Here is a 22,011-nt window from a genome sequence, read left to right as displayed (position 1 = left end):
TTTTTCTTTTTTTAATCCGCCAGTCCATCGCCGAGCTGTCTTGCACTCCGCTCCCTGTCGCTTTTGTAGCCCTTCCTTCAGTGGGGGCCAGATTTGGGTGGGCGGGGGCAGTGCTCGAAGGGCGGGGCCGAGTTCAGAAAGGAGGGGCACAATCCCTGTAGAACGGGCGCGGCATAGGAGGGCGGAGTGGGCGTGGCCTCGAGGAGCCCCCGCCCCGTCCCGCTTAGACAATGCCCTGGAGCCGCCAGACCGTCGCGCCCCCGCCCCACCTTAGTATTTGAGCTTGCCTACGCAGGGACCCCTCAAAGCCAAAGCTCCAGTCCCCGAGGCTTGAAGACTAGGACTCTTCTCCACCGACTCTGTCCTGGGGTGGGGAGGTGGGGGGGCCAGCCAAGATCGCAGAGCTGCAGGAGTGGGGGTGGCAGCTGGAGGTGAGTCGGGGGTGGGAGGTGTCCCCTGGGCCCCGTTGGGGCCGGAGACCGGGGGTGTCGGGCCCTTGCCTGCATCGGACAGAGTGCTGGGGGCCGACATTTGGGTGCGGAGCTGAGTGGGGTGGACTTGGGGGAAAAGACCGGGAGAGCAAGGGACCGAGTCCTGGAACCCGGAGTGGCTCCCGCTCCCCGGAACCACGCCCCCGTTTCCCCGCCCCTCAGATTTCGCTTTAGACCTCTCCCAGTCCTCCGGGACTCGGTCTGGTTTATACTGGGTCGCGCTAGGGGCAGAGAGACGGGACGGGGTGGAGAGGATGTTTAACTCATTAGGCTCTAATTCCTCCCACCTTGCCCCTCTCCCTTTCTCATTCGGACATCCAAGACTTCCATCCCCCAGGCCCTCTTCCCCCAGTTGTCTCCTGTCCGGTAAGCCCCGTGGGTTCCCCGCCGCCTTTCGGTTCCCTACAGCAGCGAGCAGCTGAGGGTTAAGGGGGCGGGGCCGCTGCATTTTTGGGGAGTGAGCGCATCCTAGCGGCTGCCAAGAGGGGCGCCGGGCAGGAACCTCACGAAGCCCCCGAGTAGGGGCAACAGGTGTTTTGGAGATTAGGGGATCCTGGTCTTGCTTCTCGGACTCGCCCTAAAGCAGAAGACCCCCGAGCGTGCGGGTGGAATGGGGTAGGCAGGAGAGGAACGTCTGGAGGGGGTGGGGAAGAGTGGGAGGGGCGCCCGGAGATGGCAGGAGGAAGACCCTGGCGTTCTTAACCACCCCCTACGTCTTCAATGCATGTCTCTTTCTCTGTCTCCCCCATTCTGTCTCTTCTCACAGACAGGTGAAATAAAAGGAAGAAACTAAGAAATCAGCGCGGCTGGAGGGGGAGTCTGTGTGGATGGGATGGGGACGCCAGGGGAAGGGCTGGGCCGCTGCTCCCATGCCCTGATCCGGGGGGTCCCGGAGAGCCTGGCGTCGGGGGAGGGTGCGGGGGCTGGCATCCCGGCTCTGGACCTGGCCAAAGCTCAGAGGGAGCATGGCGTGCTGGGGGGTAAACTGAGGCAGCGGTTGGGGCTGCAGCTGCTAGAATTGCCTCCTGAAGAGTCGCTGCCGCTGGGACCGCTGCTCGGTGACACCGCCGTGATCCAAGGGGACACGGCCTTAATCACGCGGCCTTGGAGCCCTGCCCGCAGGCCAGAGGTGAGCACCAAGGTGGGTGGGGGTAGGGAGAAGGGAGGAACTGGACATCCGAGGCTTTAGGGAAGAATTGGGGGTGAGATTTTTCTCAGCCCCTCGCCCTCTTCTCTTGCCTTAAGGTGGATGGAGTCCGCAAAGCCCTCCAGGACCTGGGGCTCCGAATAGTGGAGATGGGGGATGAGAACGCGACGCTGGATGGCACCGATGTTCTCTTTACCGGTGAGGTTGGGGTGCCAGCACCCCTGGGGGTTGGCCCAAGGAAGCAGAGTTTGAGAGACTGGGCCACCTCAGGTCTTGTTTCCAACTCATTTCCTCTCGCCCTCAAACCTCTGTGGCCTCAGGCCGGGAGTTTTTCGTAGGCCTCTCCAAGTGGACTAATCACCGAGGAGCAGAGATCGTGGCAGACACGTTCCGGGTGAGGAGCCGGACCAGCCTTGGGTGGGAAGCAGCGGGGAGCGGATGGGGGTCAGAAGGGCCTGGGGAGGGCGGCGCTGAGGAGGGAGAGGCTGAGGGCAGCCTGTGTTTAAGGGTAACCCCCCCCCCCCCATGTCCCTGCCTATTTCCCTTGGTCTCCCTAGGACTTCGCTGTCTCCACAGTGCCGGTATCCAGCTCCTCCCACCTGCGCGGCTTCTGTGGCATGGGGGGACCCCGCACTGTGGTGGCCGGTAGCAGCGACGCTGCCCAAAAGGCTGTCAGGGTGAGGAGGGGCGGGGCTGGGGTGGGGCAGATTGGGCGAAAGTGGGTGTGGTTCTGGGCCTGGGAGCCGAGGAGAAGTAGCTCCAGCCCCTACTACCTTCACAGAGGTCCATCTACTGTGAAAACACACGAGAAAACAACAAGTTAGTATAATGAAACAGGGAGCTGGGAAACCCGGGAACAAGGTCAATTAACATCGTCTTTAAAAAATCCCCAAAGGTGGCATCTAAACTGTGACGTAAAGGATGGATGGGACTGACAGGTGGGGGCTGAAGGGGAGAAGTTAGTTACAGGTGGAAAGAACTTCATGTGAGTCTGAGGTGGAAATTAGCAGAGGTAACTAAAGTGCTTAGAACAGCTTCTGACACACAATAAGTCCTTTGTACTTGCTGTCCTTATTATTCCACCACTGTAATTGTCCCCAACCCTAGTTGTGGTAGGGCAGCCAGGCTCAGTTATGGAGAAGCTCTGAGACTTGAATGCTTCCTGCTTCCTCCTTCCTCTGCCCCAGGCAATGGCGGTGTTGACAGACCACCCCTATGCCTCCCTGACCCTCCCAGACGATGCAGCTGCTGACTGTCTCTTTCTGCGTCCTGGGTTGCCTGGTGTGCCCCCTTTCCTCCTGCACCGCGGAGGTGGGGACCTGCCCAACAGCCAGGAGGTGAGGGAAGGGGCTCCATCCCTAACAACAACCAAAGAAAGGAGTCTCAGGCCTTCCTAGTGGGAGGAAGGAGGGGTACCTTTTCTAGAAGCCCGGGTGGGACTGCTCTGAGCTGGCGGCAGAGGGGTGGGCCTGGCTGTGGCCTCAGGGTCTCACTCCTGTCTCCCACTCCATGTCCTCCCTGTAGGCACTACAGAAGCTCTCCGATGTCACCCTGGTACCTGTGTCCTGCTCAGAACTGGAGAAGGCAGGCGCGGGGCTCAGCTCCCTCTGCCTGGTCCTCAGCACACGGCCCCACAGCTGAGGGCCTGGTTTTGTGGTCCTGGCTGGCCAGGGGTAGGGCAGCATAGCGGGTAGAAGAAGGAAGGTGAGATGGAGGATTGGTGAATAGTTAGTAGTGGGGAGAGGGACTCAAGATAGGGGGAGGGCATAGTGTGGGGAAAAGGATAGAGGCCACAGAGTGAGTCCTCTCCCCCAGAACTAATAAAACAGAACTGACCTTTTAGACTGGACTGTGGCTGGTGTCTTGGTAGAGGGACAGGGGCAGGGCTGAAACCTGAAGTTGGGGATAGTGCTGGGAAGGAGGCCTCTTTCATTCGTCAAACCCTCATTAGGCACTTACTGTCTTATTGCCCAGCCCTGTCATAGGTGCTTGGGCGTAAGATGGCCGGGATAGAATTTCTATTGTGGGGAACATGTACAGGGAAGAGAGAGTATGGGTGAATCACTCATTGAATTTATCTAAATGTCAGATGATTCAGAGACTGGTAGATTACCAGCCCGTCCCTAGTTGATAGAGAGAAAGAAATGACGCTTCTAGGGATATTAATTTTCATTCAATAATTTACTGAGGCTTAGCAGTGATATGAAAAGGGTCAGTCTCCTGACATCAGGGAACTCACAATACACGAAAATGTCTTACAAATTCAAATACAGGTTGTGATGGAACAATTCACAGGAGGCTGGTACTGTGAGAGAAATAAGGGAACCTCCAGGACATCAAAATGTATGCAGGGGGGCAAAGAGGGTCAGGGATGGCATCCCAGAAGGCTACACTTGAACTGAGTCCTGAGGGTAAATAAGGATTAGCCAGGCAGGGAGTGGGGAGGGGGGAAAAGGTAATCCATGAAGGAATTGTGCTGGACAACAGCAAAGAGCATTTGGGGCCTGGGGAGAATTTCCCTAAGACTGGCATGTTGTGTGCATGTGGTGTGACAGAGAGAAGCCTGGAGAGTAGGTAGGCAAGTGCTGTAGCACCTGTACCCCAGCACCTGTACCCCACACCAAAGCCCATGGGCCCAGAGCTGAAGGTTAAGGGAAGAAATACTACAGTTCTGAAACACAGGCTGTTAGGAGCAGGTCAGTATTTGGAAAGGATCTCTCTGGCTTCAGAGAGGAGGGCCAGGGCAGGGGGATGAGGTGGGGCTATGGGAAATCCAAGGAAGAAATGAGGAGAGTACATTCAGGTGGCAGTGCTGGGAGTGAAGAGGGTGTGGGTTTGACAGTGACATTAAAATAGAACAGCAGGACTTGGTTCATTGGGAGTGAGAGGAAGGAGGTCTGCATGACTCCCAGTTTCTGACTTGGGCAACTGGGTTGATCTAGAGAGAATGCAGAGGAGGATTAAGTAAGAGGCTTGGGACATGCTGTGTGCAAAATGCCTAGGGCAGGGATGTCTGAGGAACAATTTGGAAATCCCATATCTGAGATTTGAGTTGGAGAGAGTTCTGGGTGTCATTTGCTGAGATGAGGGCTGAGGACTGGCTGTGGATGACAGCTTCCCAGAAGAGGGAGAAGGCAGATAAAGAAAGAGACAAACCTAGAATGGTAGGGAGTACCATGGGGGTAGGGAGAAAGGAAGAGAAATCCAGAAGGAACACACCAGCATTAAAAACAGCTTAAAGAAGGGAGCGATCAAAGGCCAAGCCAGATGAATGCTAAAAAATGTCTACTGGGTGTGGCCCTTAGGACATCACTGGCAACCTCATGGGAGTGGAGTGAAGGAGAAGAAAATGGAAGAGATAGGTGTGGGCCCCTGGTTCAAAGAGCTTGACTGTGGAGGGAAGGGGAGAGATGGGACGACTGTCTCGGAGTGGTTGATGTCTTAACATGGTGAGACGGCTTGATGAGGTGTAGACAGGACAGCAGTGGTGAAGGAGACATGGAGTAACTGAAGTAATGAGAGGTGGGGCAACTGAAGGAGCAAGATCAGTGGCAGAGCCTGGAACCCAGGTGTCTGTCCTGACTCCCAGTCTACCTTTTCCAGGGGAGAGGCTTGGGGGGAGAAGGTTATGCAGAGTCGGGAGCCCCAGCTTGCGAGGTTTGAAGTAAGGGCTTTCCTTCAAACTACAACCGCATAGATGGTGGAGGCATCAGCAGGGACCACAGGGGACAACCAGCGAGGCCTTCTTAGGGCCATACGATCCAGGTCTGCGTAGAGCAGGCTCTAAAGGGTGGGGAGGAAGGCAGGAGGGTCTCAGAAGAGTGACTCCCCTGCCAGGCCTCTGTCTCTCTTGGTCCACTTTTCTCAGGGATTCTGGCCTGTCCCCTCCCTTCCCCAAACCCTTACCGGCTCCTGGTCCAGGTCCCCTGCAATCTGAGGTTCCTCCTTTACTGGCCTCTGGGGTTCGGCTTTCACAAGTGGAGCTATGTGAGGGGGACACAGCTGAAGGATTGAGAGTAGGTGACCAACTTGTCTGCTCCCAGCAAGGGCTCAGACTCAGGAATTGAGGGGTGGGGAATGTGCGGGTAGGAAAAGGAAAAGGGGGTGGAGTTTGTCTCACCAAATCTGGGGACTGGTCGAAGCGGGGGCGGGGGCGAGCGCCTGTTAGGGATGCATAATAGTCTTTTGAGAGCCACCAGTCTTGTCTTGCTTGTTCTCGGCTCGAGGCCGCGCCAACCACAACCCAGCAACTTGCAGGATCTGACCCGCAAAACAACTTAGGCTCCACCCCCACATGTAGTCCCTCCCACGCCCTGATCCTGCTCCCCTTTCTCTTCCCGAGCCATGGCTCCACCCACTAACCTGTGGCCTCGCCCCCAAGTTCTGATTTCCCCCATTCTCCAAACCACACCCCAACGCTCCCAGTGTAGCTTTTGTCCGCGAAACTTCGGGTCCTGCCCCTCCCGCCTCTGGTCACGCCCCATTAAACCTTGCCCCGCCCCTCGCTCTCACCTGCACCGCCAGTAGACCACGCCCAACGCTCCGAGTCCCAGCGCTAGGCCCGCGCCCAGCAGTGGGATCAGGAGCTGGGGATACACGGACCCTGGGGGAATGGTGGAAAGGGGTGGTGGAGCCGAGATCAGGGGTGCGGGGAAAGACGGCTGCCTCTCCCGCTCAGGAATCGACCACCAAGGCCCCCCTCCCTGCCGGGGATGTGTATCTGAGTTAAGTCCCCCTGTGCTGAAAGGCTTCGACCTACCCTGGCTAGGCCCCGGAGCCCTGCAATCGGCCCTGTCCCCCAGCACGTGAAGCACGGTACGGCTCTCGTCGTCGTGGCGGCCTTTGCAGATAAAGGTGCCCGAGTCCCCCGCGCTCAGAAGCAGCTCCAGCCGCCGGATACCAGGGTCCAGGGAGCGTAGGCGGCCAGCAAACGGCTGGCTAGGAGACACGGTGGGGGTCCCGCTCGAAGAGGCCCACAGGATCGGGCGGCGTCCTTTGGACAAGCCCTTACAGGCTGGGAAACTAGGCGCCCAGGCCCAGCGGATGGGATGCGAGACCCCTATGCAGGAGAGATTCACCCGGTCCCCAGGGTGGCCGTCCAAGGGAACTAGGGGAGTCCGGGGGCAGTGGTTAAGGTCAGGTCCACAGGGGGAGACAACCCCCCACCCTCCCATCTCCTCACTCTCTCCTCTGCTGTCCCACTATCCTATACCTTCCCACCCACATCCAGCCCCCGGACTCCCCCTCCCCTCCTAAGTCTTTCCTTGTTCATCCCGATTTTCTCAGGGATGGCTTACCCCCGGCGTCCCCCTGTGCCCTCGACAGCAGCAGCGGTAGCAGCTGCAGAACCAGGGCCATGGCTGGGATGTGGTGGGGAGAGGAGGCGAGTGAATCAGCACAGGAGACCGGAGGGAAACGGGAGTGGGGGCGAAGGGAGGATCCGCGGGTCTGGGGGCTCCGATAAGAGGGGGCGGGGCCACCCGCTGCCGGGCTCCCTTTGGGAGTTCTCGCAGGCAAGTGCACAGCCATGCTCACTTAAAATTCGTGCTCCGGCTGTATACAAAGCATTTTCTCAAACTTTTAACAGCTGCAGGCTGCAGCGGAGCAGTGGTCGCAGCCCCACGAATTCCCACTGAATTCAAACCCTGACGTTGCCATCTACTACTAGCTGTGTGATATGGGCAAGTAGCTTAACTTCTCTGGGCCTGTTTGCTCATCTCTAAAAGCACACGACTCAAGAGTCCCAGCCATTATCACCTTCCTCCTGAGTTATTTTGAAATGATTCTTTGTCTTTTTTTTTTTTTTTTTGTACATTTTGGCTGCAGTATTGGTGGTAGAATATACTATAATATGGATCATCTCTACTTTTGTATTTATTTATTTATTACTAGACCTCAACCACAAGTCTTCTTTTCCCCCCTCCACCTCTCTTTGCCTGTAGGATATACTGTATGTAGTCATGCACTTTGTATTAATATATTAGAAATCAACAGATCTGTTTTGTACTTTTTATACTGTTGGATACTTATAATCAAAACTTTTACTAGGTTATTGAATAAATTTAATCTTATTAGAAAACAAACAAAATAAAAAAATAAAAGCACGCGACTCTCCTATGCCATAGAGGGTTGTGAGAACTACATGCATACACACATAAAACGCCTAGAACAATGGGTGACACATGGGAACACAAAGTGCTTGCCATTGTCATTACTATTTCTACTCTTATTGAACTTCTACCTCACCTCTCTGTGCCCACGCTGTCCCTCCCAGCCATAGAGCCTCACCCAAACCGGCAGGTTTTGATTGGGAAGGCGCTTTGGAGCGGGTGCATACACCCCACACCCAGGTCTTCATTGGCCCTCAAGGGACTGGAGCAACCGAGGCCAGACCAAGCCCAAGTGGAGCCGGGCAAGGTCCTGAGAATCTTTGGGGGGCCTTAGGCAGCTCCTCCTTAGCTCAGCCCAGCCCATGCCTCTGCTGCTATGACATCACAGAGGCCCTTGGTGACATCACAAATCCTACTCCCTTATCCTGTAGCTGAGCAGGGGTTGGGGAAGACCAAGTGGGGGCTGAATGGAGATTAATTTGGCTCCTTCCATCCAAATCTCTGCCCACATGTCCCTATCAATGAACTCCTGGGACCTGAAATTGGCAGTCCATCTTGGGCTATCACCATTGTCCATTTCCCAGGAACTAGCAGATGATACTAACAAAGCCACTAACATCGCAGGGGCTTTTGGTGATGCTTCTTCAGAGGGCTGGGCAGGCAAGGCTGTCAGCTGGCTGCCAGGAAGGGTGTCTTGACCTGAAACCAAGAACCAAAATGGTTCACTTATGCTTTCCCCCTTTCCATTCCCACACCCCCACCCTGTCCTGTTTAGCCCCTCCCCACCCCTGGTCTTTTCCCCAGCCAGCTGTGCATAAATGGGGAAGGAGGGGCCACCAGAGGCAGAGAAGGGAGGGACTGGACCGTTGGGATTATAAATTCCAAAAAGGCCACTCAACTCCCGGAGCTGGATCCCCGAAAATCTACTGTCAGCTGCTGCGGTTGCCACCACTCTCAGGACCCTCACCATGACAGGCCTGCTGCTGCTCACCTTGTCTTCTCTGCTCTGCTGGGTCTCAGGTGAGCACCGGGGCCCCAAAGACCTGGTTGATCCGGTCAGGAATTTTATGCCCAGCCTCACCAGCTGCCCTCCACTACCCACTACTACTCAGGACCCCAAGCACCCCGGCCTCCAGTTGGCTTAGCTCTCCTGTGCCTGCAGAACAAGGCCTCCCTGTGGCAGAGTCCTTGCTCAATTTCTCAAGGACTCACATTTCCATCCTTCTGACTTCTCCCCACCTCCAAGACCACTCTTCTATCTGGCCAGCGCTCCCAGTACCCCGTTCCCCACTCCAAGGTTCCCCCTTCTTCAAAACCCTGATGACAGAAACCCTTCTTAGTTCCCCTGCCAGCCTCACTCCAATACAAAACACTCCAGAATCCAGCTTACCTGCTTCTTTCTCTGTTCACCTGCACTCGGCAAGGTGTCCTCCCAGAAACCTAGGCATTCAGCTGAGCTCTCCTTTTGCACCTCACCCCTCCCATGTACTCCATTAGGGACTTTGTGGCCTTTCCTAGTTCCCTCCTGCTCCTCCCTGGGGCACATACCCCCAGGGACACAAGCTTTTCTGGAGGGAGCCAATGACTTCTTAGAACATCCTAGGGAACCAGGGAGATTTCCCTGGCCTTCTAGGGAGGGAACGCCAGGGCTGCTCACCCCTAGGGTGAGGTGGTTTCACTCAGGTGCAGTCACCTGACTCCTCCACCAAATCCCTCCTTCACCAAACCTTGCATGCCCAAACCTTGAATTAGCTGTGGCAGGAATTTGGGGGTGTCACCTTCTGTACCCCCCCTCTCCATTTTTAAGGTGCTCAGGCGGAATCTGGTGATCTGTCTCCCAGAGAGTAATCCTTTCTGTCAGAGAGCTCCTGGGATGAGAGGATTCCATTCAGGTTCCTCATCCCACATGCCTGTTGGGCCCAGGAGGTGAAGAGTACATTGCTAAAGCTGGCCACAGGTGGCTTTCTTGCTGGCCTCAAGTTCCAGGCCATTTGTGCAAGTGTTGTAACATCCATGTTTTTAATATTTCTTCCTATTTCAAGTCTCTGTGACCTCTTTTGAATTCCTTCATCTTCTCCCCACTTCCTCCATTCCTTCCCCATGGATTCTCACTTTCCCCTTATCCCAGTCCTGTGTTTTTGTTGGTAGCTCTGCCCCTCCTGACTCATTCCCAGATGGAGTGAAGGAAGATATTTAGGGTGTGGGCTGTTCACAGAGCAACAACTCCACCTTCACCCACTTCCACGTTTTCTCTATCATTCACTGGCTCTGTCTCTGCTGACCAAACAAGTCAGAACACCTACTTCATTGGCTCTTGTCCACCCTATCCTCCAGCTCGGCTCAGCCCAGGTGAGTCAGACAACCCATCGCCTCAAGCCTGACTTGTGTCTTCCAGCTGACATTCGCTGTCACTCCTGCTACAAGGTCCCTGTGCTGGGCTGTGTGGACCGGCAGTCCTGTCGCCTGGAGCCAGGACACAAATGCCTGACAACAAATGTGTACCTTGGTAATATCCCTTCTTTAGTGGGGAGAGGAGACTCTATGGGTGGCGCTGAGTCCCAACTGGGGATGAGGCTGAGATAGAACAGAGGATGACAGCAGTGAAAACATTTGGCCAAGAATCATTATGTGCCAGGCCCCATTCTACGTCTTTACATAAATTGTTTCAATTAATGTTCATGACAACCCTATAAAGTGGGAAAGCAGACTCAGAAAGAGACAATAATGGGTCCAAGGCCGCACAGCCAGCAAGCGACAGGACCAGGATTGGCGTGAGGGGACAGGGTGTAAAGAAGGGGAAAGCTGGGGCAGAGTTAGGAAAGAAGCAGCCTGGGTGGGTGCACGCGGTGGGGAGGTGGACACAGGCATGCCAGCTGCCCATCCTAGCTGACCCCACTGCCCACTCTTAACCCCCAGGTAAGATGTGGGTTTTCTCCAACCTTCGCTGTGGCACAGCAGAAGAGCCCTGCCGGGAGGCCTTCAACCAAACCAGTCACAAGCTGGGGCTGACCTACAACACCACCTGCTGCAGCAAGGACAACTGCAACAGCCCAGCGCCCCGGCCCGCGCCAACCCTGGCCCTGCTGGTCCTCACCTCCCTGGCTGGCCTTGGCCTCTGGCTGCTGCACTGAGACACACTCCATGGCTGCCCCTCCTCCCACCTGCCTTACCTGAGCCTCTCTCCCTGTACCCAGGCTTCCCACAGTGGTCTCTCCCTAGCTCCCTTTGCTCGGAGTAACATTTCTCCGGACCCTTCACATTTCTTTAATTAGACAGTGGTCTCCTTACCCATCATTCTACCCCACACCCTCCTCTCTGCTTTTCTCGAGTCCCTTCCCATTTCCCTCTAGACCCTTCCAGACCCCCCATTGGCCCCTAGAAGGGCTCCCCACTTGGTGTCCTGCACTGTACTGTGCCCTACTTGGAGAGGGATTGGGATCTGGGCCTGAAATGGGACTTCTGTCCTGTCCCCTGTGAAGGCTCCAATGACCTCACTGTATGGGCTGATTTCCCAAACCCTGGCTGCCATTCGTATGCCATCCCCTTGCTCACCTCTTTCCATTTTGAGTAATAAATGTCTGTGTCTTCATTAAATGGTACATTTATTGTTAGAAAACCTATCGTCAGAGGCCCCCTCCCAGGAAGTAACACTCTTACCCCTCCACCCCCAATCCTTCAGGGAGTTTCCCAGGTTGGGACAAATGGAGAAACAGGTTTTTCAGGCCTCCATGTTCCTGTCCAGTATCTGGGGGTGGCACACAGGTCCCAGTGTTTGGAGAAACAATCCTTATCTCCAATTTAGGCCACGCCTCTGATGTACTGCCAAGAAGGGTGTGCAGTGTGGTGTGAGGGCCCCCAGGAAGGGGAGGAGAGTGCATGGGGATGGGACCCAGGGCCCTCTTTCCAGGTATCAGTCTCTTGCGTCAGAGTCAGAGGCCTCCGCTGGCCTGGGTACTGAGTGGGCACTGAGCAATCGTCCTATCACAGGCTTATATTTATTTCGTTTCTCAGTTTGAAAGAGTCCTATTGGGAGCCAAGCTGCAAAGGGGGCAAAGGAAAGCCACACCAGACAGCCAGGCTCATTGATTCCTGGTGACCCCCACTCAGCCCCAGCCTGCTCCCTCAGTGATCCTCGCGCTGAGGAAGGCTCCCCTAGCAACAAGATCCAGGAGTAACTTAGGGCAGATTCTCCATTGTTCTTTGGGGTTCAGTTTGTTAAGGAGTGCATCATCATAACTAACTCCACTGATGGTTGGTGACCCCCACACTAGAGCCTTCATGCCCCCGTATTACTCCCTCAGCCCTCCCATCAACAAAAGAGACATGGAATTTTCCAGTCAGCTCGAGTGGTTGATAGATTTTAATGGCTCACAGAGGAGTGTGTGTCTTCTCACCTCAGATCTCCTTTGTTCCCTTGGTCCCGTCCCCTACTGCCACCACCCTCTCCACAGTCCTGGCAAGACCCAGGCCAGGGCGATGGCTGCCACAGCCAAAGTATAGGCCGGGGCCACAGTTCTTGCCACGGCCCCGTTGCACAGGTCTCCGACGCAGCAGTCCCTGTGGCGTGTGTAAGTCACATCTCCCACCAGCTCTGTTCTCACTTGATTGCAGTGGTGGGCTGTCACGCAGGCTGGATGGTGATGAGGCAAGGTCACTAAGGCTGAGAGAGAGAATGAGACTGGGGTTTTGGCCTCCTGTATGGAGGACTTGCCTTCTGGGCAGAGCAGATGGGATATCAAGAAGCCCAAAGAGATTCTCTGCCGCCTCCAAAAATACCTCTCTAAAACCAAGTGACCAGCGTTAACACATTTACACTGTGAGCCCCCTTATGCAATGCACTGAAAAGGAGCGACATCACATCACATCTATGGCATTCTTGCCAAAAGCTCATGACCTCAATCTAACCGTGAGAAAATATCAAATAAATCCAAATTAAGGGGCATTCTATAAAATAACATACCAGGACTCTTCCATGACTTTGTCATGGAAGACAAAGACTCAGAACTGTCACAGATTGGGGGCGACTAAGATGACATGAGAGCTAAATGCAATGTGGGATTCTGGTTTGAGTCCTGGATCAGAAACGACATGAGTGGAACAACTGGCTAAATTGAATAAGGTCTGTAGATTAATTAGTGGTATTGTACCAATGTTATTTTCTGATTTTCATAATTGTACAGTTGGCCCTTGAACAACACAGGTTTAAACTGCGCAGGTCCACTAATACACAGATTTTTTTCAGTAAATACACAGTCGGCCCACTGTATCCCTGGGTTTCGCATCTGCGGATTCAACCAACCGCAGACTGATTGATGACAGTATTTTCAAACCATGGTTGGGGATCCGCGGCCGACTGTACGCATCGTTCTACGTCTTTTTATACAAGGGACTTGAGTATCAGAAGATTTGGGGATCCACGAGGGGGTTGAGGGGGGTGTAGAGGAACCAATCCCCCTCAGATACCAAGGGATGACTGTAGTTAAGTCTTGGGGGACTCAAAAGTTACATGCGGATTTTCAACTGTGCAGGGATCAGTGCCTCTAACCCCTGAGTTGTTCAAGGACTGACTGTCAACATGAGAGGAAGCTGGGAATTCTCTGTACTGTTTGTACAACTTTTCTGGCCATCTAAAATTCAAAAGTAAAAAATTAAAACACATACCTCTTTGGTCCTTAACTGATGCATGAAAGTTGAAGTTTGATTGAATATTTTGGTCCCTGCTTTCAAGGGACAGAGCTTTTTCAACCATGTGTGAGTGAAGGGGCCTATGAGATCCTGGAGGGCAACGAGGAGGCAGGTGGCACCACTCGGACAACAGACAGCAGGCTGCTGAGGGGCTTGGTGCCAGGAGCCAGAAGGGGCTATAGACTGCTCTGCTCTGCCAGCGGCACCATCTGCCCAGGCCCAGACTCAGCCTGGAAGGTTCTGGAAGCAGGAAAGGGCTGGGGAAAAGGGAGAAACTGAGGACTCACGGTTTTCAGATAGCTCGCTCTGTCCCAGGCCCGGTTGGGGTTTGTGCTCCAGGAAGCCACAGTGGTTGCCCTCACCACAGTTGGTCACCATCTCGCTGCAGGAGCTGCTGGGGCTGTCACCACTGCAGTCAGAGCACCTCATGCGGTTTCCTGGCAGGAGAGACGAGGAGCGGGACCTGGGCTCTCAGGAAGCCCCTGGCAGCGGGGGACAGGCTGTGTGAGAGAGGGGCCTTGGCTGCCTTCTTACCCACCGCAGCCCCCCACAGGGCGTTCAGGGTGCAGAGCAGCAGGCCGACAAGGTGAGGGTTCATTGTGTGTGGCCGGCTGGCGTCCCTGGTGCCGCGCCCTCCCACCCCCTCCCTGGCCCTGCTTTGCTAGCCTTATATCCCCCTTGCCTTGAACTTTATAGGGCAATAAAAAGGGAGGAAAGAGTCTCCCCCAGCGGCCCAGAGCCCCACGGGGATCTGCATCCTCTGGAGTCCCCAGACGCCCCCTAAAACTGTGGCCCCAGAACTCCTGCGGGTCCCTAAGACCCTTTCAGAGGATACTCAATGGTCTTCCTTTTCCAACCACATACCTGTGTGAGGTCAGATTTTCTTCATACACTTCAATCAAAACAACATCGTCCAACAGATGGAATGTAGAAGCAGATATGAAACCCAGCCATCTTATTACGCCTGACATTAAATAGATTCCCTGAGTATAAAGCATTGTTGGGAAAGAAGTTATTTTTCACAAAACTATGTTTTGTTTACATGTAGTAGGTTTATTATTTTAACTTTGAAACGAACCTGTTTAAAATGTTCTGTTTTGATTTCTAATATAGTAAATGTCAATGTAACGCACACGAAGAAAGGCTCTTTGGGGTCTTCAGTAATTTTTAAGAGTCGGAAGTGGTCGTGAGATTGAAAAAAAAATTTTGGAAAACTGCTGCTGGATGGATAGCTGTGTCTCCTCTGTCCACTCCCCCCCACCCCCCCAGAGTCTTCCTGCTCCTGAGACATTCCTGCCCTTGTTCTCCAGATGTGGCTCTCTGAGTCCCCAGTCTCTTAAACCCATCTTCCAGGCTCTACCGTGGCCCCCCAAAACTTATTCCTGCATCCCTTTCTAGTTTCTATGCCCCAGCCCCACAACCTCCCCGCCCCAGTAGAAACACTTCTGTCCCTGTCCCGCTGACTCCAAGCATGACTAATTCTTTCCTCCCAGGTAGTAAAGCTGGGAGGCATAATTATGGGGTAGGAATGTTGAGGCTTGGGGAGGGGGGAATCAAAGGGATCTAAAGCTGGGTGGGGCCCTCCCTTAAACAGCTGGTTTTGTGTGGGTGGGTGGGAGGGGATGATGATTCCACACTGAAACAGATCTGGGCCAGGGCAGTTTAGGAGGGTGACCCTGAGAGACTTAAATGCACACAGGGGGAAAAGGCAGAGAAAGCAAAGATAAGGAGACGGCTGAGCGTGCAAACAGCCTGAGACAAGAGTGGGGAAGGGAAAGGAGTAGGAGGGAAGGTGACAGACACAACACTGGATCCCAGATACAGCTGAGAGAACAGAGAAGACCCTCAAGGCAAGAGCAGACTTCAGTAGGGGGCAGGGAAACGGGTGCACAGGAGGCAGAGCCCCCGCAGCTCCGGCTGGGGAATCTGGCCCCGGTTCTGCCTTCCCCCCTCCCAGGTTCACTCCCTAGGTGTGTTTGTTTACTGTCCCTCCCTGTCTCACTTGGATGTTCCAACTCTGTCTCTCAGGATCTTGGGGTGCAGTCACATTCTTCCAGACTCCTGAGCCCCGGGCCCAGCCATGAGTACCTCCAGCACCATCTTCTGCACCTTGTTCCTCTGTGGGGCACTGAGTGAAGGGGGCAGGGTACTGTGGGGGCGGCTGGGGCAGAGGAGCCAGAGGGCCAATGGGGACAGGGGCTGAGAAACAGCAAGAAGAGAGTTGTAGGAGCTTTAGAAAGAGGTGCTACTGGGAATGGCCTCAGCCTGATAGGGTGGAACAGGACTAGTCCCATCGGAGAATAACTGTCCCTTTCTGTGGCATCTGTGACAAGCCTCTGTCTCCCCTGTCCCTTATCTCACCTCTTGCTTCTTTGTGGGGCACCTCAGACAATGTCAATTAGTTTTCTCATGTGTCTCTGGCACCAGCTGCTTAACTTCTTCGCTGCTGCCTCCCACCCCTGGCTGTTCGGTCCTTCTCTAAGGTCATCTCTCACTCACATCTGGGTCTCCCAATCCCTGTATCCCTCTTGCCTCTGTGTCTTTCTCTGTTACTGCACTGTCTCCCCTCCCTTCTCTGTGTCTCCCTTTCTGTCTGCCCTTCTCCCTCCATTGCACTGCTCCCTTCTCCCCACTTTGTGTGTCACCTGTGCATCCCCTCCTATCCCAAGTCTTGGCTCCACCTCTCACCTGGCCTGTTGGCCTCTCCTCCCCACTGCCTGATCTCAGCCAACCCCACAGGTATCAGCATTGTTACACCTGCAGCTCTGCCAAACCCCGCTGCCCTGTTCCCACCGAGTGTCAGACCATGAAGCTGTGGCATCTGTACTGGCACCTCAGGTAGGAGTCTGGTCCAATGGCCCTGCTCCAGGATGCTCCCCACCTCCACCTGTCCTGCCTTTGCTGCTGCCCCCGGCCATTACTGCATTACTGCCCCTGCCTCAGCATTCCCCCTTCGTCCCACAGAGCAGAGTGGGATCATCCAGCTGAAAGGCTGCCTCCCAACAGCACAGTGCCCTCTGCCAGGCCATGCCACCTACTGTGCGTGCCCCTATGCTCTGCGGCACCACTGCTGCCTCCAGGACGTGGCCCTGCTGCAGCGGCCCTCCAGCCCCCTCCTCACCAACCTGCCCCTCCTCATGGCCAGCTTCACCTGGGGAGGCCGCCTCCTCCACTAGCTTCACACAGATCTGCAGCCCTAAACCCAGTGCCCCTCCACCATCACCATGGCCCTGGAAACACCTGTACAGACACTTTGGAGATATGGCCATGAACTTGATTTTGTATCAAGACCTCGGATCCCTGGCCCAACACCCAACACCTTCGCAGACCCCTCCTAAGACCTGATTCCCACAGGCACTGCTCCAGCCCCTACAGGCACTTGCCCAGAGCCCAGCCTCATAAAACAAAACAAAAACAAAAAAACCCTGTTCTGGGTTTTTTATTTTCTAGATGCCCATTGCTGATGCCCTCTCTCAGCCCTAGGTCTCTGGCAAGGCCGGTGTTTTGATGCAGCTGTGTGTCCCACGCAAGGCGATAGGAGCACCAAGTATGGTGAGGAGGAGCTCTTGCTAGGAAAGGTTAACTTGGTAGGTCATTGATACAGGAGAGTTAGCATGTCCCTAGGCAGACAGGGAGGTCCCTGGTGGAATAAACAAAGACAGCCATATCCTAAAACTCCAGGTTTTGAAATCACTCCTTTCGTTCCAGGATATAATGTAACAATGCCTTGAGGTTAATCATAAAATTCCTTTTGGCCTGACAAACGGAGCAGATCTGATAGATAAGAGTGGGTTACTTTGCTAATTCCTCCAGGATGGGCAAGCAGAACAAACCTGGCAGACGAAATTCATTGGAAGGCACCAGTTCCCTTCTTCAAACAGCTCCCTTCCCCAAGCAGGCAAGGGAAGGTATAAAAGTAAGAGCTTTTGCATCAGACACAGGGCCACCCCCATTCCGGACCCCCTCCCGCTTGGGACCTCTAACCCTTTGCTTTCAATAAACTATCCTCTTTTTAAAAGTCTTTGCCTCTCCTGGGTCTGTGTTTCCATTCTTTGGTCTCACGAGACACGACCCCAGCCTACACCCAGAAACTCCCGGCAGATCCAACATCATCTACATCATTTGGGGACTCACAGGAAAATATTCCTCCATCAGAAGGGCTCAGGAAGGAGGGCCTGGGGACTATGAAGAGTAATTGAATAAAAGTGCTATCTTGGAGTCCAGCAACACCGCTGCGTGCGTCTGTGCGTGCTTTCTAAAAGCAAACTGGTTGCTCGGTGGGTTGTGCTGGCTGCTGGAACCTGAACCATACTTTCACCTCATTCTCCATCTATGTCATTTGCGTCCTCTTCTTGCCAATAGCTTAGCTTAAGCGATTGTAGCGTGAAGGCTTTAGGTGAGACTTCCGAGAAAGCTTTCCTCCAATGAGGCCCACACATGAGCAGATACACAAAAGGGCACCTGATGGAGTTGCTAGTGCGGGTGTGTGGCTGGGGGTCCAGCTTATTTCTGCCTGAGCCCAGGGAATGGATGAGCTGGGAGCATCAATGCCCTCTGCCGCCTCAGGAGCCCAGACTTGTCCACGGTTCACAAACAGCCCAGCACATAGGACCTGATGACATACACCACTTGGGAATCCGCCGGCTGCCCCTGTGGACACTCCTGCCCAGGGAGAGAGCATGTGACTCTTTGGACTCCCAGGATGTCAGGATGACAGGCAGCTCACTCCATTCCGGATGCCAGAATGGAGTGCCGGGGATAAGGAGGGTGACGGGTGTGGGGCCAGCATGGGCACCCCATACTGACTCAGTTCCCTTCTCTTCCATCTGAGGAAGTCTGGGGTCTGATTAAAGGTGCTTGCTATCTCTCAGCGTCTCTTCTTTGTGAGGATGGGGACTGGCGTAATTTAGAGGCACCTTGAGTTTTCTTTCTACTCCCTCTGTCCCTCAACCCTCCTATTCTGTGCTTCTGCTTTCCTCTGTCTCTCTGAACATCTCAGCCTTTACTCTGACTTGAGTCTCTTCCCTTGTCTGGGCTTCAGCTTCTCCCATTTGTCTCTGGTTCCTCCATGCCAGATTCTCCACCACGGCTCAAGTTCTTGGATTCCTCTGTCTCCTCGCTGCCCAGCCCCACCCCTCTTCACCCCGTCAGCTATGCCAGGCTCCCCACACCCCATAATACTGCAGGCTCAGGGCTGCCCTCCACTGGCTGCTACAAGACAGGAGACCACACCTTTTTTGTAGGTGACATCAAGAAATGCTTCTCCTTTCCGCCCCCCCCCCCCCCACACACACACAGCTTGGCTGCAAGAGACCAGTTGGACTGTGAAGTGACACTCTCAGCCCCTCCCCCCTTGCCAAGGTTTTCAGGGAATCCTTCAGGCGCCAGATGGCCAAGGAGACAGCAGGTCACTTCCCAGCAGATGTCATGGAGACCATCTGGTCTTGGGGGCAGGTGGGCTGTGGGTTTTGTGAAACAGAAAGACAGATTAAGGATACCACCATTCTCCACGCCCTCAGAAACCAGAGCCATAGGCCGACCCAACCCCAGTCCTCTTTGGGATTTAAGCCTCTGTCCTCTAGTTGTTCCTCACCTGAGTCGGGCCAAATGGATATTTTCATAGACCTGGATTTCAGGTTTGAACTGAGGAATCGAGGCATCTGGGGAGAAAGAGCCACATGGGGTACAGCAGAGAAGTCACGGGGTACCTCTGAGCTATATTCCCTCCCCTCCTGCCCTGGAGAAGATGGGGTACAGAGGTAAGATGAGAGCCCACCCCTCGGCCTCACACCCATGTGCGGCCTTTCTCCCTCTGGGAGGAAGGGACTCACCTCTGCACTGAGCCCCGTGGATCCTCCGCCTCCAGAGCATGGTGCTGAGGACCAGGATGGTGACCCCTTGGCCCGCTGCGAGCAACAGCGTCAAGATCCAGGGCACATCCCAGCCTGTGGAAGGGGCACAGAGGGCCGGGGAGGCATCCACAGAGGCTGCAATAAGGGCAAGACAGGAGGGTACGGAGTGAGGCAGTGAGGGGGGTCTGTCCTGTGCCCCAAAGAGAGGCTTCATAAGCTTTCTTGCCCCCAAATCCACCCCCCGTACCCCCCCTCCCCTACTTTGCCCCTTTCCAGGCCTCTCACCCTGACCCTATAAGCCAACATGGATGCAGAACGGCGATGCCTCCCCACCCCCCACACAACGGACAGCTAACTCTGGAGCAACCAGCCATAGCTCATTTCTCCTTTACCCTTCACAGTAATCTACCCTTTCAAGAGAAAATAAAAGTGCCTTCCCTGTGTTCATTCTTCCATTCACTCGCTCAGCTCCGTAAGCGTTCGCTGAGTGCCTACCACAGCTGACACCATAGCAGGCGCCGTGCATGCAGAGGGAAGCGCAGCCCAGCGGCTGCCATGGGTGGCCTCTGTTCCCCAAATAATGGCCACTTGCTGCTCCCTCCTGCCTTGTAAACAGGTTGTTCCATATCCAATAGCATTCTGCCTCTGTGTAAAGCATTTTCTTATAAAGCGATTCTATTTTTTTCTCTTCTGCCTTCATTGTCAATGGCCATTATAACATCAGTGCATACATCCTTTCTTCAAAAGACAACTCCCCCAGCAGTAATTCTTAATTTCTTCCTTTCTGCTATGGAATGTGTCACACAAATCCGATTGGCCTGTTTCTAGACGATGCTATATTTCACCAGAATTCTCCTTCTCTCTCGGCCATGGTCTATCCCACCAGATAGCTGGCTTAACCAACACTCTTCTCAGTTATGGAATCAGTCAATGAGAAAAAAGCCCTCCTCTTGCAGGATATGGTCAGCTCCAGAAATCATCCCTCCTGGACAGATTTGCCTCCTCTCTCACCTCCTCCCCAGCCAGCAGGTATGAGATGTGCCAGAGGGCACATCCCTCCCCATATCTCCCTCAGTTTACCTGCCAGGCTAAAGCTGACCCCTTTGTTCTGAGGCACGACACAGCGGATGATCCTTGGCCTATGACCCTTGGGCTCAGGAAGCCCCTCTCCAGGACACACCAAGAGCAGGGCAGCCCCATTGTTCCAGAAGGACTGTACACGGCCCCTAACAGGACCCTTCCCCTCCAGCCAGGTCACAGAGTCCAGGCGTCTGGGGGGGACCACAGAGCACAGGAGGACAGAGCAGAGGGATCCATCTGCAGCCTTTGCAGATAGCTGGGATCCTGTGGGGAGAGAGGGACCCCTCAGTTCTTTGCCTTGGCTCCCCCATCTCCCAGTGTCCCCTGGTTTTCATGCCCCCACTCACCTCTAAGCACGGAGACATCATACACCCTCCAGTTCTGGTACTTGTGGTGCTGACCCAGTACAGCGCACCAGTATCGTCCGGCGTCTCCCTCCTTGGACCCTTCCAGCCACAAAGAGTAGTTCCCCAGAAGCTTGAGCCTGGAGTCCCTTCCAGGCTTTCCAGGCTCTGCGGCTGACCTGGCCACCTGGACTTGGGCCACCAGGGCAGTGGGGGAGCCTGCTGCAGGGCTGTGGAACCAGGACAGGAGTTCGTCCCCATGCAGGGTAGGTGGTGAGGGACATGGCAGCTCCATTGCTTCCCCCAAGGCCACGTGGATGGCCAGGATGTTGTCTGTGGGAAGCGGCTTGTGTGAGGCCAGAGACCTCTATCAGATCAACAAACACCCACGGACCTCCAAACCCCTGGCTTCCTCCCTTTCTAAGGTCCCCCAGCAGTGGCCTGGCTGTGAGCACATTTCTCAAGTGACAGCTATAAAAAATGTGAGATGGAGAAAAGAGGTAGGGGCTTTCCTAGCCTCTCCCCAAATGAGTGAGGGAATCTGAGGGTAAGAGGGAAAAGACTGGAATAGTTGGCAAATGCCCATATCTCTCTTTCATGGTTCTCCTTTTCTGGAAGCATTTACTCATCCATTCTTATTTTCTAATGGAATCTCTACATGACCTGGACCCTCATTGTCTCTGAGTTTTCCCCAGTATTAGAGGCAGGGGAGGTGAGTCAAGGTAAATCTATCTTCTTGAGTCAGATGTCTTCCCCATGTCTTTAAGGAGAAACAGTGGCAGTGCCTCACAACCTTGCAGAATCCCTCACCTCCTGCTCCTTACCTGCAGCAGCATGGGGGGCCCCACAGAGGAGCAGAAGGAGGAGGAATAAGACCGCCATGTGGAGAGCCTGCCAAGCTCTCTTGCCTGGGACCTGGTGTCCCCAGGGAGGAAACAGCCCAGATAAAGGCCCATACTCCCTGGTCTGGCGTGACATGGGCCTTTGGAGGGGATGGGAATGCTGGAAAGATAAAGCCCAGCTGCATGTTTACTGGGGAAAAAGTGACCAACACTTTTCTGCTCTGAGGGAAGAAGACCTAGTCTAGGCCACTCCAAAGATGACCTCCTTACCCTCTGACCCCACGTAGGTGGAGGGACTCAGATCAAAGACTCTTCGTGCTAAGAAACCTGCACAGAAGGGGTCATAGCTGTCCCCCGCCTGTCAGTCTGAAAGTCCATTCTGTGTTCTCTCCTCCAACCTGAAAAGACGTCAGCTGTGAGCGAAGAACTGTCTTCATGTTGGTTTTCACGGAACCCAGCA

General features: G+C 54.5%; 4 protein-coding genes across 11 annotated transcripts; 2 read left to right on the top strand and 2 right to left on the bottom strand.

Annotated features, from left to right (window-relative positions):
- Nucleotides 1-188: 188 nt before the first annotated feature.
- DDAH2 (DDAH family member 2, ADMA-independent) lies at nucleotides 189-3,480 on the top strand. 3 transcript variants are annotated; one of them, XM_074332708.1, is made up of 8 exons: nucleotides 189-431; nucleotides 814-857; nucleotides 1,258-1,620; nucleotides 1,737-1,836; nucleotides 1,959-2,032; nucleotides 2,196-2,315; nucleotides 2,875-2,975; nucleotides 3,163-3,480. In XM_074332708.1, exons 3-8 carry the CDS (start codon nucleotides 1,324-1,326, stop codon nucleotides 3,323-3,325), a joined length of 855 nt encoding a protein of 284 aa, XP_074188809.1. In that variant the 5' UTR covers nucleotides 189-431; nucleotides 814-857; nucleotides 1,258-1,323; the 3' UTR covers nucleotides 3,326-3,480. The 3 variants fall into 3 exon arrangements, with proteins under 3 accessions (XP_074188809.1, XP_019571162.1, XP_019571160.1); XM_019715603.2 differs by having other exon boundaries at nucleotides 197-431; nucleotides 2,826-2,975; XM_019715601.2 differs by lacking the exons at nucleotides 189-431; nucleotides 814-857 and adding an exon at nucleotides 921-1,106 and having other exon boundaries at nucleotides 2,826-2,975.
- Nucleotides 3,481-3,800: 320 nt separating this feature from the next.
- On the bottom strand, nucleotides 3,801-7,068 carry MPIG6B (megakaryocyte and platelet inhibitory receptor G6b). 4 transcript variants are annotated; one of them, XM_019715610.2, is made up of 6 exons: nucleotides 6,936-7,068; nucleotides 6,398-6,745; nucleotides 6,151-6,241; nucleotides 5,759-5,799; nucleotides 5,545-5,640; nucleotides 3,801-5,421 (listed from the first exon to the last, which is right to left on the bottom strand). In XM_019715610.2, the coding sequence occupies exons 1-6, from the start codon at nucleotides 6,994-6,996 to the stop codon at nucleotides 5,348-5,350; spliced, it is 711 nt and encodes a 236-aa protein (XP_019571169.2). In that variant the 5' UTR covers nucleotides 6,997-7,068; the 3' UTR covers nucleotides 3,801-5,347. The 4 variants fall into 4 exon arrangements, with proteins under 4 accessions (XP_019571169.2, XP_019571167.2, XP_074188807.1 ...); XM_019715608.2 differs by having other exon boundaries at nucleotides 5,545-5,621; XM_074332706.1 differs by having other exon boundaries at nucleotides 5,545-5,621; nucleotides 6,398-6,697; nucleotides 6,936-7,046.
- A 1,480-nt stretch (nucleotides 7,069-8,548) lies between these two features.
- Nucleotides 8,549-11,327, top strand: LY6G6C (lymphocyte antigen 6 family member G6C). The gene is made up of 3 exons (XM_019715519.2): nucleotides 8,549-8,768; nucleotides 10,144-10,254; nucleotides 10,665-11,327. The coding sequence occupies exons 1-3, from the start codon at nucleotides 8,717-8,719 to the stop codon at nucleotides 10,877-10,879; spliced, it is 378 nt and encodes a 125-aa protein (XP_019571078.1). The 5' UTR covers nucleotides 8,549-8,716; the 3' UTR covers nucleotides 10,880-11,327.
- Nucleotides 11,328-12,100: 773 nt separating this feature from the next.
- LOC109436794 (lymphocyte antigen 6 family member G6F) lies at nucleotides 12,101-21,814 on the bottom strand. 3 transcript variants are annotated; one of them, XM_074332698.1, is made up of 6 exons: nucleotides 21,534-21,814; nucleotides 20,713-21,042; nucleotides 20,366-20,629; nucleotides 19,265-19,420; nucleotides 13,721-13,870; nucleotides 12,101-12,408 (listed from the first exon to the last, which is right to left on the bottom strand). In XM_074332698.1, the coding sequence occupies exons 1-6, from the start codon at nucleotides 21,685-21,687 to the stop codon at nucleotides 12,176-12,178; spliced, it is 1,287 nt and encodes a 428-aa protein (XP_074188799.1). In that variant the 5' UTR covers nucleotides 21,688-21,814; the 3' UTR covers nucleotides 12,101-12,175. The 3 variants fall into 3 exon arrangements, with proteins under 3 accessions (XP_074188799.1, XP_074188800.1, XP_019571173.2); XM_019715614.2 differs by lacking the exons at nucleotides 12,101-12,408; nucleotides 13,721-13,870 and adding exons at nucleotides 18,738-18,892; nucleotides 19,027-19,093; XM_074332699.1 differs by lacking the exons at nucleotides 19,265-19,420; nucleotides 20,366-20,629; nucleotides 20,713-21,042; nucleotides 21,534-21,814 and adding an exon at nucleotides 13,968-14,285.
- Between the last annotated feature and the right edge of the window lie 197 nt (nucleotides 21,815-22,011).

This window comes from Rhinolophus sinicus, linkage group LG05 (assembly GCF_036562045.2).
Source record: "Rhinolophus sinicus isolate RSC01 linkage group LG05, ASM3656204v1, whole genome shotgun sequence".
Classification (NCBI taxonomy): Eukaryota; Metazoa; Chordata; class Mammalia; order Chiroptera; family Rhinolophidae; genus Rhinolophus; species Rhinolophus sinicus.
Note: the sequence above shows the minus strand (reverse complement) of the source record. Positions and strands in the feature narration are given on the sequence as shown.